The sequence below is a fragment of the Acinonyx jubatus genome, chromosome A1, assembly GCF_027475565.1.
Source record: "Acinonyx jubatus isolate Ajub_Pintada_27869175 chromosome A1, VMU_Ajub_asm_v1.0, whole genome shotgun sequence".
Classification (NCBI taxonomy): Eukaryota; Metazoa; Chordata; class Mammalia; order Carnivora; family Felidae; genus Acinonyx; species Acinonyx jubatus.
Genome location: NC_069380.1, coordinates 115,191,849 through 115,210,047, shown reverse-complemented (window position 1 = coordinate 115,210,047; position 18,199 = coordinate 115,191,849). Strand labels below are relative to the sequence as shown.

The 18,199-nt window shown below is 37.8% G+C and overlaps 1 protein-coding gene and 1 non-coding gene across 5 annotated transcripts in view; one reads left to right on the top strand and one right to left on the bottom strand.

Moving 5' to 3' along the window:
- ANKHD1 (ankyrin repeat and KH domain containing 1) overlaps positions 1 to 18,199 on the bottom strand; it is a 131,134-nt gene that overhangs the window by 4,336 nt on the left and 108,599 nt on the right. For all 4 annotated transcript variants that reach the window (XM_053221918.1, XM_027076536.2, XM_027076537.2 and 1 more), the window contains 9 exons: positions 17,485 to 17,660; positions 17,107 to 17,269; positions 14,812 to 14,907; positions 14,224 to 14,340; positions 10,401 to 10,575; positions 8,275 to 8,731; positions 7,649 to 7,795; positions 5,282 to 5,431; positions 3,508 to 5,120 (listed from right to left, as the gene is read on the bottom strand). In XM_053221918.1, coding sequence (XP_053077893.1) covers positions 3,508 to 5,120; positions 5,282 to 5,431; positions 7,649 to 7,795; positions 8,275 to 8,731; positions 10,401 to 10,575; positions 14,224 to 14,340; positions 14,812 to 14,907; positions 17,107 to 17,269; positions 17,485 to 17,660 — 3,094 coding nt within the window. The remainder of the gene's footprint in view (positions 1 to 3,507; positions 5,121 to 5,281; positions 5,432 to 7,648; positions 7,796 to 8,274; positions 8,732 to 10,400; positions 10,576 to 14,223; positions 14,341 to 14,811; positions 14,908 to 17,106; positions 17,270 to 17,484; positions 17,661 to 18,199) is intronic.
- On the top strand, positions 11,483 to 11,589 carry LOC113604596 (U6 spliceosomal RNA). The gene has a single exon (XR_003426572.1). It is a non-coding gene; the product is annotated as a U6 spliceosomal RNA (small nuclear RNA).

Sequence of the window (18,199 nt, the reverse complement as noted above, 5' to 3'; positions counted from 1 at the left end):
GGATTTTCTCTCTCCCTCCCTCTCTGCCCCTCCCCTGCTCATTCACTCTCTCAAAATAAATAAACATTAAAAAAAAAAAAAAAAGCAATCACCTGGAATAATGTTCTGGATAAATCTCAAAGCTTTCACTAGAGGGGACATGCAACGAGAGCATGCTGTGACTAAGTGGTGCCCATCAGTAACTTCTGCTTTTCCTTTTGTCGAAAATCTAAAAGTATAGCTGTTCATCTACATAAATACAGTTGTCTCCTATGGAAGATGAATAACACAATCTACCAATGTTTCCTTCCTAATGAGGAAAAGCATACTATTAAAGATAAGTATTCCATCTGATACAAAAAATCAACAGTTGCAAACTATATCAAAGTTTCTATCTAGTTTGTGTAAATCTGAATTCAGCAGTCTTCTCAAATGCCACTGCTGTTTCTAGAGAATGCATCGGGGAAAGGGAACAGGTGTGTGCAAAAGGATTATACGTACTCATTTCAGGAAAAAATAGTTAAAATCAACATGAAAAACTGTCAAACTTCTCTCAAGCAGTTCTTCATCCATTTAAAGTATATGGTTCAAAGGCTTTTAGCAGATTCACAGAGTTGTACAACCATCACCGCAATCAATTTTAGAACAGTTTTGTCTTCCCTAAAAGAAACTCTGCACCCATTACCTGTAACTCCCCATCGTCCTTTACTCCATATCCCCACCTCTAAGCAACCACAGATTTACCTATTCTGGAAATTTCATATAAATAGAATTATACAGTATGTGATCTTTTTGTGACTGCCTTTCTTTCACTCAGCATCAGGTATTCAATGTTCATCAATGCTGTAGCATCCATCAGTACTTCATTTCTCTTTACTGCTGACTAATAATCCCATTATATCAATACACTACATTTTGTTTCATATTTATCAGTTGATGGACTGTGGGCAATTTCCACTTTTGGGTTATTATGCTGCTATGAACATTTGTGTACCAGTTTTTTTGTGTAGATATAGGTTTTCTGTTGGGGAGATCTAAGAGTGGAATTACTGGATCGTATGGTACCCTTGTGTAACTTTATGAGGAATTGTCAAAAACTGTTTTTTTCAAGTTGCTATGTTACTTTGAATTTCCACTGGCAATATTTGAGGTTTCCAATTTCTCCACATCCTTCTCTATTTTCTTCAGTATTACTATTTCTTACCTGTGAAACAACCAGGAGAGTAAACTATATCCATGAAAGAAGAGAAACAAAAGAAGCCATACAGGCAGTTAAGATATAAGGCCAAGCTGGGGCGCCTGGGTGGTTCAGTCGGTTAAGCGTCCGACTTCTGCTCAGGTCATGATCTCACAGTTCGTGGGTTCCAGCCCTGCACTCGGCTCTGTGCTGACAGCTCTGAGCCTGGAGCCTGCTTTGGATTCTGTGTCTCCCTCTCTCTGCCCCTCCCTGCTCATGCTCTCTCTCAGTCTCTCAGAAATAAATAAAAAAAAGTAAATACATAATATATGTATATGTATATGTACATATATATAGCCAGGCTTACCAATCCTGGACCCCAGAGGGAAGGTCCAGGATTAATGCTTGCTTTCTAAAAAAATGATTATTTTTTTATTAGCAATAAATAATTTTGATGTTTTAGATCTAAATAATTAAGGTTCCCAAACCTTGTTTTCTACCAAACTGGATAGCAGATATCCTTGATTTTTTTCTTTTTTCTAGAATTTCATAATCTGTACATCTTCTGGGAGGCAGCATGTGGAATGCAAAGAGCTCAAACATGAGAATATGAGAGTTCTGAAGTCAAACTGGCTAAGGCATTCAGAATTCACATGTCAGTGCCAGTCAAGTCAAAGATAAATGCTGTCTACACTGATTGCCTGAGCACTGGCAATGAGTTCTTTCACCCTATGTGTGGCCTTTGAAAATCTTTTAGTTTCCTCCAAACAAAAAGTGAAAACAAATATCTATTTATAGAAAAAAATAAAAAATTAAGAAAAAAAATCCTAGAGAACATTTGGACCACAGTTGATCTTATGTAGGCTTATATATTTACTTGAAAGATGATATAGGGGCACTTGGGTGGTTCAGTCAGTTAAGCGTCCGGATTCAGCTCAGGTCATGATCCCACGGTTCGTGGGTTTGAGCCCGAGAAAGAAAAGAAAGGAAAGAAAGGAAAGAAAGGAAAGAAAGGAAAGAAAGGAAAGAAAGGAAAGAAAGAAAGAAAGAAAGAAAGAGAAAGGAAGGAAGGAAGAGAGGGAGGGAGGGAGGGAGGGAAGGAAAGGGGGAGGAAGGGAAGGAAGGAAGGAAAGAAGGAAGGATGATATAACAGCTGTTTTCCTGAAAAGACAAGTAAATAAAAGCATACCTGAAATGAAAATTAAGGTCACACCATATCCATAAACTTCCAGATTTAAACACCATAGGTCAGTTTGTAATAAACAAAAAGGAAGGCTGGGTTATGAAAGACGGTTTTCTCACTGGAAGGAAAATGCTACGAGGCAACAGAGCCTCTTACACCATTCTATGTCAGTTGCAATTTCTAATTTGTTTTTCAGAATAGTGCACATTAGACTCAAATTTGGCTCTTTGACTCTGGAAAAAAGACTGGTTTTCTAAATATATCCAAGTCAATACTAGACTCATATCTATATCTTTCTTATAACGCCTCAGCAGCTAATTTGTAATTTCAAAAAACCAAAGAGCTGAATCTAAGTTGGTCTTTTTACATTAAGAGCCCACAAATGACTGGATCTCTAATAATAATATTAACATTGAGCCTGAGCACCCAAGACTGAAATATTGTAGAATATTTCAAAGAATAATGTAGGTTATGGACTGGTACCTAAACGCTTCTGTAACACAAACTTTTTAAATCTGAGAAATGCAAACATTCATGATGATTTTAAAAACATCTATAAATTTGAAATCCTTGAAGTATCCTGAGTCCCTTTTTATTAATATCATTATACCAATTCTTAGAAAACGGACTGACACAAGGTATAACCTCCTTGCTATGAGGGACAGAAACATCAGATAGACCATATAAGGCAGCTCATTGTATGTGAGTGATTATCTACAGCTATATTGCTGCCCCCTCAAACAGCAATCATTAAAGGGTCTTTAGTATTTATGACATAGTCTTTTTTCTTTCTTTCTTTTTTAATTTTTTAAATGTTTATTTTTGAGAGAGAGAGAGAGAGAGAGAGAGAGGGAGAGAAAGAAAGAGACAGCGTGAGAAGGGGAGGCACAGGGGCAGAGAGAGAAGAGACACAGAACTGGAAGGAGGCTCCAGGCTCCATGCTATCAGCACAAAGCCCAACACAGGGCTCAAACTCACAAACTGGGAGATCACAACCCGAGCGGAAGTCGGAGGCTTAACCAAATGAGCCACCCAGGCGCCCTGACACAGACTCATTTCTTTAAGATCATGTGATACGATGTACAAAATAAGTGCTTTATTATCTTGAAGGATTCAATTACACTTAAGAGCCCCATACTGAACTGCAGTAATAGTTATAATAACTTACCAACTGGACTAGTAGAAACTCGCTGGGAAGGTGGTCTGAAGCCAGGTGCCTTGGAGTTGTCAGGGTGCACGTTTTCCAAGTGTCCAAGTACAGAGTTACCCAGGAATGCTGACTGAACAGTGAAAGAGGCATCTGCAGCAACTCGTGAGGACAGCGGACCATCTCCCCAACCCTGGTTAGCAGGCACCTGACTGCTATCAAAAAGACTACTGAAATGATTGAAAAGTGTGGCCGGGCCGAATGTAGGTGGCAAAGATTTATTTGCTGGGTTAATGTGCATCTGAGAGCCATTCATAATGTTCATGGCTGAAGAAAGCTGCACTGCAGCCGGTGGGCCTTGAGGTGGTGTCAAAGGAACTGGATTTGTAACAAAAATAGACTGGGGATCCTGGTGTATAGTTGCATTTGGTACCACTGAGTAAAAAGAACCTCTGGGCTGCATTCGATGAGAAACTCGAGGTGCTGGTACAGCTAACTGAGGTAAGTTATTGGTGTCCTGATTATCAGCAGCAACCAATCTGGGTGATGCCAAAGTCAATGGAGCAGGTTCTGAGTTGGATGCGAAAGGCATGGACATAGGACTTAAGTCAGATCCACTGGGTGGCTGTGCCTCCTCCTGTGTGTTAGTGGAGGGAGGAGCGGGGCTACTGGATGGGTGAGTTTCTGGAGCTCCTGGGGTGTTGCTGGCAGAGCTACTGCAACTATTTGCAGTTGAAGATGGGGTGCACAGGTTGGCCATGGGCTGCTCCTGTGTGGACGCTTTCTCTTTGGGGGGTGGCATGGCAGGGAAAGACTCCATCTTTTGTGAAGAAAGCTGTGTTTGAGGAGTACTTGCAGGCAGAAAGGTGGTGGGAACCTGTCCGCTGGGGATAGGTGCAGAGGAAACAGAAGGCAGGGAACTACAAGTGCTCGTCACAGAAGAGATCACTGTTGCTGGAGGGCTCGTTTTAGGCACACAGGCAAACAACTGCTTTCTGACCGATGAAGGAGTCCGGGTATTAGTCACACACAGCTGCTGGCTGGCAGCAACTACGGAAGAGACAGTGATAGGACAACTGGCAGTAGCTAGCCCCGCAGACTCTGAGGGTAAGACAGTCCCGTTCTGGTTCGGTAGACGGCCTGAATTATTATGCTTTGGAGAGCTGTTTGTGTTGCCAGGATTCACAGGTCTCACTGGGAATGGTCCCCAAGTGTTGGGAGAGGGTGAAAAGGTTCCTCCAAATTGGGCCATGGGTAAGCGAGGATGCCGAATCTGTTGCATAGTCTGAGCAGCCAGCAGGGCAAAATGAGGGTGGGGATAAGCCAAGGGTAGAGAAACTGGGAAAGAAGAACGTACGTTTGTTGGAACGTTCTTGTTAAGTTTATTAGTGGGCTGGAAAGTAGATAATGTTGTCGCCTGTGACGTAACAAGAGCTGGAGCACCCAAAGGAAATGTGTTTTTACTGGAAGCTGATGTGGTGCCTACTCCAGATGAGAAGTTTGCATGGATGGACTTGGTGCTGGCAGGTGTTCTGATATGATTTTTAGGAATCAAGTCTTCCAGTTCCTTAGCAGGATCTTGAATAAGTGCATTGATAAGCTGAACCGCATACCTTGTTGATTCCGTACCACCCCTGGGGAGAAAACCAACAAAACATAAACACAGGATCAAAGAGATAAAAACAGAGGTAATTTTAACCTTAAAATTCTTGATTGTGCCATGCGTAACACAAGTATGCTTCTAAAAACATTTAATTTCCATACAGAACTACTAATATACATTTTCCACAATTACCTTATTGTGATCATTCTCTCGCCATTCTTATCTTTTTGTTTATCCACATCAATATGGGCTCCAGTAACATCTTGTATTGCAGTGATGTTGCATCCTCCTCTTCCCATTATCCTGGAAACCACGGAAGCTGGAACAGACAATTTCTTTGACCTATAAAATGAAGACTTATGAGCTTATGAAACAAAACATGAGCTTATGAAAACAAACGTCTTTACTTAAAAAGATGTCTCAGCTAGTATGTTCATGTAGAATAATATGTCTCAAACCTTAAAGGGGAAATTACTATAAATTTTCGTTTTAGAAACTGACTCCCTCTCATATTGAATTTAACTTAGTGAAAGTAAATATTACTTTGTCATTTAAAACAAAATTATATTTTAAATAACTCATGATCTAAGCATTCCAATCTGCTGAAAACATCACACATCAACTAAACGGCAATGACCATATGGACTGACTTTTTCTAAACGAAAACAATGCATAACATACTATTAAACTTCATACCAAGTAAGAGAGACCAGCTTATCAATATCAGTAATTTATACTTAGCAATAACAAGTATAAATGCAGTTCAGGTTTGAACTACATAAAAAGCAACCCACAAGTGGAGCCTGGGACTTGACTTCCACTTACATGTGAGCTGAGCAGAGCCGAGAGATGACCAGAGGCTGATCTTGGGATCTAATAAGATGGCCTGGCCTGGCTGTCCCTAAGGACTATCAAAGAAACCCAGTGTTTGCTGGCAGAAGCACTTTTTAAGTAAAGCAGAACCAGATGAGAGCGACACCCATTATTTTCAAGTGCTCAGTGCTGGACCCCAGGATTCCCCTTTTCAAGGAGGGACTTTCAAACTTGAATTATTCCATCTAGAAGAGTATCAGAGGCAGCCCTTAAAATACTCTTCATGCTCAAAATTTATTATCTTAATGCTGGGAAGAATATATTTGGGTATTTTGAAAGCTAGAGCATAGACTAGGCTACACGCTGTAACATTTAAATCGATCTGATCATCAGGTATCACTTCTCCTATTTTGCCAAGACTTCTTTCTGTTTGCATTTAATAGACACAAACTTCAAAAGCAATACAGAATAAAAGCCCAGACATTTCAGTCCTTTGGTGACTTAATATGATTTGATATACATTAGCATTTCTGTATCTTGTCCTGATTCCCTGTTGCAAAGTATGAATAGAGGCTAAAACTATCATCTGGATTGTATAAAACATTTGAAAGCTGTGGCCTGTCTGCTTTTATTCATTTCTCCCATCCTAGCTTAAATATAAACACTGTGACTGAAGGTGCAGTAAAACCTTGGATTGTGAGTAACTTGTTCTGCAGGTGTTCTACAAGATGAGCAAACATTTCTTTCTTTCCTTTCTCTCTTTCTTTCTTTTTTAATGTTTATTTATTTTTGAGAGAGACAGAGACAGAATGCAAGTGGGAGTGGGTTAGGGGCAGATAGAGAGGGAGACACAGAATCTGAAGCAGGCTCCAGGCTCTGAGCTGTGAGCACAGAGCCCGATGAGGGGCTCAAACTCATGAGCTGTGAGATCATGACCTGAGCTGAAGTCAGACGCTCAACCAACTGAGTCATGCAGGCGCCCCTAGATGAGCGAAGATTTCTAATAAATTTTAACTTGATAAACAAGCCATGTCCTGCAATATGAGTAGTATGTGATACCAAATATCACATGATCACAACTGAGCCAATGGTTCTTGAAATTCGCTTTGATATACACAGGCTTTAGATGACAAGCATGTTTCTGGGATGAATTATGCTCTCAAACCAAGGTTTTACTGTGCTTTTCTTTCTTCTTTTCTTTCTTTCTTTTTTGAGGGTGAAGGTAGTTTTATTTTAATTTTATGGGCTCTTTTTCCCCCTTATCGGGATAGCAACTGCACTAGTTAATAGCAGCTAGCCAGTTCTTTAGGATATGTGGTTCTCTAGTGAAGTCTAACTTTTTTTAAACACTGTATACCGATAAATTTGATTGTTTGAACCAAAATGGGATAATTAAACAAACCTTGTAGTCCTCACTAATAACATTGTGATTTTCCTGTCAAACGTAGAATCTTCCCTGTAAGAAGCTTGTGACCATTTTGTATGGTATATCTGGAAACATCTGTAGATGTTATGTTTTAATAAAACATTTTTTGTTATTGTAAAGCCAACATTTTTTTGTGTCATATAAAATATATATGCAAAATTTACATATGGCTTCTCATTTTACTTTAGCCTACTCTGGATTTAGTGTGGCACAAATAATAACCACATTCAAATGATTCACTAATTAACTGGGTAACTACCTCATTAGATAGAACTTACATGGTCTATGAAAGTTAAAAAGATAAGACTAATTCTACTTACCTTCGTACAACTTCTTTCCACCCTTCTTCTCTTTTCTGTCCCCTTTTGGGGCTAGTCAGATTCAGCTTTATGTTAGGAGAACTTAATGGCAATGGCACTGACTTATAGCTTGTTGATAAGGAATTAGTATTTGTTTCACTTTCAAGTCTGAGAAGAAAGAATTATCAAGTCCAATAAAACACATTTTAAGATAGAAACTCAAGAGACTATTCATTTATACACAAAGTTACATTGAAATATTTGAATTAAAATTTGGCACATCAAATTATCAACAATTCGGAAAGGCAGAAATAGGACAAAGAGTTCATCATCTACTTTAGTATTTAAATGGACTCAGAAGCTCAAAGTTGGACTACAATCAATAAAAATGACACAGTTAAAATAAAATCAAGGTATGCTAACTTTTTCAGCTTCAAAATTGAATCATAAACATCTCTAAAAATCTCACTTCGTAACGTGCACATGATTAGGATATTAGTGAATTTCAGGTTTGAATATTGCAGTCAGGCAATGTGGTAGCCTTACGTTGTGTAATGTAATTTGTGCTAAAAAATGTACTTTAAATTCTTGCGCCAGGCACGAGAAAGGAAAGGTGGATGGAGAGTGAACAAATCAGAAAAATTTACCGTGTTTGAGTTTTCGAAGTGGCATTACTTGTCTTTTCTTCTTGGGAATGGAGAAGAAGTGACGGGTATCTCCTATCACTGGAGGAATTCACATCCATGGTGAAATTGAACTCTTGGCTTTTACCGCCGCTGCTACTCTCACTGTTGCAGTCTGTGCTGTCCAAATTGTCGGAGTCACTATTCCCACCTGTACCACCACCTCTGGGTTCTCCGTTTATTTTATTTTTATCAGCTTTCTGCTGTGCCAAGGGTATGTGTTGTTCTGGTAATATTAAATGTGCAGTGGGAGGGGTCTCCTTCGTTTTGTTCTTCTTATTTTTCCGATTGGTGCTGGGGGTCGTCACCACATTGGCCCTTTTTTTCCCAAACACGTTTGTAAATGTTGCAGATGTTGCAGAGATTCCAATGGTGGTGGTGGTGGTTGCACTAGGAGGGTCTATGGGAACTTCTTGCTCCACTGAAATTAGCAAAAGGATAAAAATCACACTGAGAGCACAGAACTCAGAACAAGTTGTGACAAGATATACATAATAATTCAGAGTAATTCGCTTCCGTAAGTCATATTTTCCTTTCATGAGTATTCACTAGTAAATAAAGAAATCTTTATTGTTGTTAGAACAAAAATACTATATCATATTTTGATGTGTAACTTGGTATAAAACATTCACACTATAACATTCTTTTTTTTTTTTAAGTTTTTATTTATTTATTTAAGTAATCTCTACATACAACGTGGGGCTCGAACTGATAGCCCTGAGATCAAGAGTTGCATGCTCTTCCGACTGAGTGAGCCAGGTGCCTCTTATACCATAACATTCTTTTTTTTTTAAATATGAAATTTATTGTCAAATTGGTTTCCATACAACACCCAGTGCTCATCCCAACAGGTGCCCTCCTCAATGCCCATCACCCACCCTCCCCGCCCTCCCACCCCCCCATCAACCCTCAGTTTGTTCTCAGTTTTTAAGAGTCTCTTATGTTTTGGCCCCCTCCTTCTCTAACCTCTTTGTTTTTTTTCCTTCCCCTCCCCCATGTGTTCCTGTTAAGTTTCTCAGGATCCACATAAGAGTGAACACATATGGTAACTGTCTTTCTCTGTAGGACTTATTTCACTTAGCATAACACTCTCCAGTTCCATACATGTACCATAACATTCTTAGGATCTGAGGTGTTAGTCTCATGAGTTAACCAAAACTCACAATACAGTTTGAATTCAGGGAAATTTTTAGTCTGACTACTGCAGATAATGCTGCTGTAAACACTGGGGTGCATGGATCTCTTTGAATTAGTAGCTAGAGAGTAAATGCTAAGTCACAGAAACACGAATACCATATGATTTCACTTATATGTGGAGTTTAAGAAACAAAACAAATGAGCATAGGGAAAAAAAGAGAGGCAAACCGAGAAACAGACTCTTAACTATAGAGAACAAACTGATGGTTACCAGAGGGGAGGTCGATGAGGGGAGGTGGTGGGGGGATGTGTTAAATGGGTGATGGGGATTAAAAAGTGCACTTGTTGTGATGAGCCCCAGGTAATGTGTGGACGTGTTCAATCACTAAATTGTATATCTGGAACTAATATTACACTGTATATTAACAAACGGGAATTTAATTAAAAATTTTAAATTGAGGGAAATTTTCACATAGTATTTTAGAATTAGAATTCAAATAGAGAACAATTATTTGCATATTACAAACACTACTAGAATGTACAAAAAACAACTCTGAGAATAATGAACCTGTATAGCTTTGGGCCCAAGTCTTAGCTCAAAATTTATTGAGGAACTGGATCTCTCCCCAGTTTCCAAATGGAGGAGGAAAGGGTAGGGAAGAACCTGAACAGAAGCTGGCAAATCTCTTTACTGTATTACATGTAGGACATACATGATGTTTTACAAAGGGACTTAAATTACAACTGAAACTTCAAATTACATGCTTGCCTTTACCCTTTCTGTGTCTATCACTTTACAATGTAAATTACTTAGAAATATTTACTATGAAAGCCAGTTGTCAATTCCAGATTAAAATAATGAATATCTAACTAGAATTAATTAGAGTAAAAAGTACTCAAAATGAAGTTGATGAACAGAATTTTATCATTAATTTGAAAAAGTCGTTTCTTACCATCTTCATCATTCTCCTCTTCATCTTCATCCTCTGGTAGTTCTGAATTCTCCTTAGGTTTGTTTTCCTCATCTTCTTCCTGTTTCCTTTTCTGCTCCTCTTTTTTCTTTTTTCTCTTTTCTTTCCTTTTTTCTCTTTTAGCTGCAAGAGCCTGCTTTCTGCTCTCCTCTCTTGACTGAAAATTAAGTGCAGGTGTATCATTTCACCAATAATACAAATATTTAAAATAAGGAATGGGTGGGGAACCCGGGTGGCTCCAACTGTTGATTTCAGCTCAGGTCATGATCTCATAGTTTGTGGTTTGAGCCCCTGTGTCTGGGCTCATGCTGAAAGCACAGGGCCTGCTTGGGATTCTCTGTCTCCCCCTCTCTCTGCCCCTCCCTGGTTCATGCTCTTTCTCTCTCTCTCTCACAAAATAAAGAAATGAACAGTAAAAAAATAAAATAAAATAAAGAATGGGTATTTTTGCTTATGACACGAGGCTTCCCATGGATACCAGTGTTAAAACACATTTATAAAAGCACCAAAAGAAAAATATAGATAAGCTAGACGCCATCAAAGTTAAAAGTTTTTGTGCTTCAAAGGACCCATCAACAGAGTAGAAATACAACCCATAAAATGGGAAAATTTTTTTTTTGCAAATCATACATCTGGTAAGGGATTTGTATCAAGAATAAAGAACTCTTATGACACAGTAATAAAAAGACAAATATAACTCAATTCAAAAATACACAAAGGACCTGAACAGACATTTTCCTAAAGAACATATGAGTAGCCAAAGCATATGAAGACAGTTGCTCAATATCTACTAGACATCAAGGAAAAGCAAATCAAAATCACAATAAGATACCCACTAGATGGCTATACTCAAAAAGACAGATAATACCAAATAGCGGTGAGGGTATGGAGACATTAAAACCTTCAAACACTTGCTGGTAGGAACATAAAATGGTGCAGCTGCTTTGGAAGACAATCTGGCAGCTCCTCAAATAGAATTACCACATGCTCTAGCAATGCCATTCCTAGATATACATATATACCCAAGAGAAATGAAAACACATTAATACAAAAACTGGAACATTGTGCTTGCTTTGGTAGCACATACACTAAAAACCCTCTAACAATACAAAGATGAGCATGGCCCCTGCGCAAGGATAGCATGCAAACTCATGAAGTGATCCATATTTAAAAAACAGAAAGAAAGAAAGAAAGAAAGAAAGAAAGAAAGAAAGAAAGAAAGAGAAAAACTTACATACCTATGTAGTAGAAACAACCTGAATATCCATCACCTAATGAATGGATGTATGGGTGTGTATGTGTGCACGTGTGTGTGAGAGAGAGAGAGACAGAGAGGGAGAGAGTGGGAGGGAAAGAGAGAGAGTGTGCTAGAGAGAGACAGAGAGATGGGATATTATTTAGGAATAAAAAGAAATTAAGTATTGATATATGTGACAACATGGTTGAACCTTGAAAACATTATGAAGTGAAAGAAGCCAGTCTCAGAGGAACAGATACTGCATGATTCCATTTATGAATAATGTCCAGAATAGGCAAATCCATAAAGACAAAAAGCAGATTAGTGGTTACCTAGGATGGAGAGATTGAATAAAGTGAGTGACACTTAAAGGGTGTAGGGTTTCTTTCCAGGACAGTAAAAATATTCTAAAACTGGCTGTGGTGAAGAATGCACAACTCTGAATATGCTAAAAGCCACTGAATTATATACTTTATTTATTTTAAAATATTTTTTCTATTTTAGTTTTTGAAGTAATCTTTGCACCCAACAGGGGGCTTGAATTTACGACCTCAAGATCTAGAGTTGTATGCCTACTGACTGAGCTAGCCAGGCACATTTCAATCGTACACTTTGTTTATTTATTTACTTATTTATTTATATGTTAATGTTTATTTATTTGTTTTTGAGAGACAGAGAGAGAGAGAGAGAGAGAGAGAGAGAGAGAGAGAGAGAGAGAGAAAGAGAGAGAGAGCAGAGGAGGCGCAGGAAAAGAGGGACACAGAGAATCCCAAGCAGCCTCTGCGCTGTCAGCACAGAGCCGGATGCGGGGCTCAAACTCACGAGCTGTGAGATCATGACCTGAGCTGAAAACCGAGTTGGGACACTTAACTGATTGAGCCACCCAGGCACCCCTCAATTGTATACTTTAAATGGGTGAATTGTATGATAGATGAATTGAATGTACATGTATGCAGTATCTGTTTATTTGACTAAAATTCCGCTATCATGATCTTTATAAAATTCTAAAACATTTCACTTTAAAAACATTAATCAGAATCTATTGTAAAAATTATTTTTCTACCTTATAGAATTTTTTAAGCCACATACAGAATTCTGATCACTTTTAGATTTTGCTGTGATTAGTACTATAAAATGTCTTTTTTTTCGGAAAGGAAAACATGGTAGTAAGTTGTCTAGCATCATGATGAGAGTTTGAAACACATCAAGTTATTCGTTCTTCTATGGTAATCAGGTAAAGCATTTTCCTCAAAACTATAATTTATCATTTTGAGGCATAAATTGATTGCTCTTTGATTTACCTAAATGAGAGGTTGGCAAACTATGGCCTCAATACCAAATCCAGTCTGCTATGTTTGATGGCCTAAAATCTAAGACTGACTTTGATATTTTAAACGGTTGAAACAAATAAAAAGACTATTTTGTGACACTTGAAAATTATACAAAATTCAAATTCCAGTGTTCATAAATAAAGTTCTATTGGAACAAAGCCATGCTTGTTCATTTACCTATTGCCTATGGCTGCTTTTGTGCTCTGATGGCAGAGATGAGGACGTATGACAGACACCATATGGCCTGCAAAACCTAAAATATTTACTATTCGACATTTTATAGAAAAAGTTTGCCAATCCCCTACGTAAATGAGAAACGAGTGAAAGAAGACATTGCACATTTAGCTAAATATGGAATTTTATCACTCTGTTGGCCTAAGAATAAACTGGCTACCTATTTAGGGAACTGCTGACCATATCCCTGAGAAGTTACACAAAAATCAAAATTATAGACATGAAAACTACCTTAGTAATCATCTAACTATGAACTTCACTTTATTTTAAAATGAATATAACTTTTTTCCCTTCTGATCTTACCTGTAATCAACTTTATCATGGAGGTGCTAAATTTTAATTTTCTAATGATAAGACTTTAAGGTTCACACGTTTCCCCCTATTATCAGCAATGAATGTCCTTGTAAGTTCACATCTTCGAGCATTTGTCTAATTATTTACCTGAGGCTAAATTTCTGCAAGTGGAATAGCTGAATAAGGGTAACCACCCTTTTATTTGTGAAAGCATTTCCATTAATAGTCATAGCAATTTATACCATACAACAAAAATCATTCGCTAGAGTGCTAATCTATCCACACCTTTGCCATCAGTAGCTATTACCAAATCTTTTTAAGTTTTTTCTAAGGTGTATTCATTTTTCAGAGACAGACAGAGGCAAAGCGTGAGGGGGGGGGGGGGCAGAGAGAGAGGGAGACACAGAATCTGAAACAGGCTCCAGGCTCGAGCTGTCAGCACAGAGCCCGACGCGGGGTTCGAACTCACAAACCACGAGATCATGACCTGAGCTGAAGTCAGGCGCTTAACCGACTGAGCCACCCAGGCGTCCCTCAACAATTTCTTTTTTTTTTTTTCTTTTTAAAAATTTACATCCAAATTAGTTAGCATATAATGCAACAATGATTTCAGGAGTAGATTCCTTAGTGCTCCTCGCACATTTAGCCCATCCTCCCTCTCACACCCCCTCAACAATTTCTAATAAGAAAAATTATTTTTCTTACTCACCTTTTCCAGATCAAGCTCTTTCAAAAGAATACTTGCATTCTTATTTGCTTCTGCAGCCTGTTGGTCTTTAGCCTTCACAATTGTCTCAACACACTGGTGACATTTTTTCAAGAGTTCCTACAGTGGAAAATGGAATAATATAAATATAGGAACACAGAAACAGGCCAAATAAAACTTAGTTGATAAGCACACTGAAGTCCAGGGCATAAAGCCCAAACAACTGAAATTCATTGAGCCAAATATAAGCAATCCTTTGAGTGTAGTCATGTATCAATCTTTCATGAAAAAAAAAAAAAAAAGCACTATTTCTTAAAGTTTGTATTCTTAGAGAACTTTCTAATCAAGGTAACAGTCTAGTTATAAATTTTAGCTGCATTCACTGTAATTATAGTCCATAACAGGAAGGAATCCTCAAAATAATTTATCAAAATTATTATATCCATTCTTCATTTGCAAATAGAGAAACTAAAGCACAGACAGATGAGGTGATCGGTGTCACAGAGGACAAAACAAAGGTTGCTAATTGCACACTTTGGCATCTAATTCCACAAAGAACACAAATGTGTTTCAATGATCTAGTGAACCTACCTTATCTGTAATTGTTGCTATGTATCGCATGCATTCAATATCAGAAGGGAACTGATTGACTTCCTTCACCAAATACTGAACAACTTTCACATGACCCTGTGAGAAGTACAACAAAAAATGCACAGAAGAATTCCTTGAAAATTTGCTCATATGCTTAAAAACCTAAGAGTAAAAGGTATAAAGATACTTCCAGATCATTTACTAAACTTAAAAATGAAATTATGAAAATAAAAACAACATGCCCAGGTATTTCTCCTAAATTTAACTTAGCATTTCCCATTGAAAATAGAAAAACTTTTGTAGAAAACAAGTGTTTCCTAGAATAAATGTATTAATAAAAATTGGCAGTGTGAAATGAACCTTTATTTAAAAAGGAAATAGGTCCTAAAACAGAGAGATGTTCTACCTTGCAAAATATTATTTTGGGTCCATCTTAGTTAAACAAGGTAGATTCTCACAATTATCTGAGACCCAGGACTTGAATCTAGAGAAAATGTTTTCTAAATGCTATGATCAGAGGTGAATGATCTATAATTAATTCTAAGTATCATCTACCTCAATATAACCAAACTTGCATAGTTTTCCTTCCTACCAAGTTCTAAAACATCTTCCAGAATTAGTCTGATGGCGACAAAAATCAGAAAAGTCGTTGTCTCTAGGGCAGGAAATTCACTGAAATGGGCATGATGGAACTTTCTAGGATTACAGAAGTATTTTATGAATTTATGGGGTGTGGGTTACCCAGATGTATACAGTTATCAAAACTCATTAAACTATGCACCTTTGCTTTGCATATTTCACTATATGTAAATGATGCCTCAATTAAAAGGAAAGGGCAAAAACTTAAAGAATTAAGTCTAGAAAATATTTTAATATTTTTAAAAAATATAATTTATTATCAATTTGGTTTCCATACAACACCCAGTGCTCATTCCAACAAGTGCCCTCCCCAGTGCCCATTACCCACTTTCCCCTCTCCCCCACCCTTAAGATTTTTTTTAGAAGATTTTATTTTTTAAGTAATCTCTACACCAAACATGGAGCTCAAACATATAATCCTAGATTCAAGAGTCGCATGTTCCACTGACAGAACCAGCCAGGCGCCTCTAAGATTTTTTTTGTAAGGCCTAAAACTTACACCATTCTCATTCAATAGCTATTTAGTGACTGCCTAATATGTGTTGGGCACTATGCTAAACAATGTGCATAAAGAGTGATATTCATAAAGCTTGGTCTTCCTGGATCTTCCAGTCTAACTGGTGAGATAAGCTTTAAAAAAGTAAATACATATTTGAATGCATAATTACAAATTGGTATAAGGAAAATAATAGGGTACTATAAAAAAGAGCAAGAGGACCTTTTCAGACTGAGTGCTAGAGAAGGACTCTCTAAGTAGTGACATATAAAATGGGAGCTGGGGCACCTGGGTGGCTCAGTCAGTTAAGCTTCCAACCCTTGATTTGGTGGCTCAGGTCATGATCTCACGGTTTGTGAGATTGAGCCCCTCAGTGGGCTCTGCACTGACATCACGGAGTCTGCTTGGGATTCATTCTCTCTCTCTCTCTCTCTCTCTGCCCTTCCCCCATTTGCACTCATGCACGTGTACTCTCTCTCTCAAAATAAATGAATCAGCTTTAAAAAATAAAATAAAATAAAATAAAATAAAATAAAATAAAATAAAATAAAATAGGAGCTAAAAGATGAGCAGAAGTGAGCCAGTGAAGAGCAAGGGAGAGAAAACTCATAGCAAAGGCCCTCTGACAGTTAAAAATATAGTGCATTCTAGGCCAGCAGCTAAAGTGTAGTGAGCAAAGGTGAAGGGTAGCATAAATGACTGGTATGGGGATGTGGGCATGAACCACATCCTGCAGGGCTTTGTAAGCCATGGTAAGTGGTTTATACTTTATCATAATTGTAGTGGGAAAGCTTTTAAAAATATAACAGACAAGCAAGCTTTAACATACATACGAGACACAGTAAGTTTTTATGAAAGAGACCATTCCTTTTTGTTCCTTTTTAGGTAGAGAAGACATTCACCCGCATACTTAAATCTCGTGTTTTGCGTACAACACGACAAAACTAGTCAAGATGCCAAGTGCTTTACAAACAAAGTTGCTTATGGTGAGCTACCACGTAGCTCTTAGATTTGGCCACAAAGAGAGTGGAAAGATAGCAGTGATTTATGTATGGAAATGCAGTCTATTCTCCAAGAGCAATTCATTTTTCTCACATGGTTTCAACTTAGAATTAGTTAAAAATGATTGCATTTAGCTTTCTTCCCCCACATTAAATTACCTTGCGAAATGCTGACATAAGAGGTGTGATCTTCCGGTTATCTGCTGCATCCACATCGGCACCTGCTTGCACTAGCAATTGCACCACATCAAAGTGACCACCATTGGAGGCCAGCCAAAGTGGTGTGTTTCCCTTCTTGTTTCGAACATCAATATGGGCTCCCCTATAAAGTCAAAGAATGTTAGTATAGTTTGTATCCTATGAGAAGAGGGTGACTTTCTATTTCCTCTATTTGTCCTTTATCTTCTATAAAATAGCATACAAATAATCCATTTTTTAAAATGCCAATAAAGTAAAAACAATCTGATTAATTGTAAAGGTGCTGAAAAGTAAAATGGATCACAAAAACTTCTATATGTAAATATAAAATTTACCCACCTATTAATCAGGAGCTCACAAAATTTGTAGTGACCTTTGTCTGCTGCTATTGTGAGAGCAGTATCTCTTGAGGAAGGCACAGGGGGGGCATTGACATCTGCTCCTTTATCAAGGAGAACTCTTCCAACCTCTGCATATCCTCCAGAAGCAGCTTCCATCAAGGGGGTAAGACCAGTCTGTTTAAACCAAAAATTTATGCAAGCAAATGAATACAATTATCTTAACAGACTAAAACAACTGACTTATAAGTGGATTCTATTTCTGATTTTCTCTCATAAAAGAACTAAGCAGTATTCAGCCTTCAATTTCACTAAACAACAAGTGAAAATTGTTGAATTGAGTTAGACATGCTGGAATGAACTCACTCATCCTAACTCATAAAAAAACAATTTCGCAACTTCTATACTGTTATAAATTTATACATGAGACAGTAACTTCTCTGCACAATGAATACAGATAATGAAAAATGAATAAAAAGAAAATTAAATAAGGTACATCACTGTTCAATGTGAAAATTCTGTTTAATGTTTTTTTAAATTTTTTTATTTTTGAGAAAGACAGAATGTGAGTGGGGGAGGGGCAGAGAGAGAGGGAGACACAGAATTTGAACCAGGCTCCAGACTCTGAGCTGTCGGCACAGGGCCTGACGCAGGGTTCTAACTCATGAACTGTGAGATCATGACCTGAGCCAAAGTCGGACACTTAACTGTCTGAG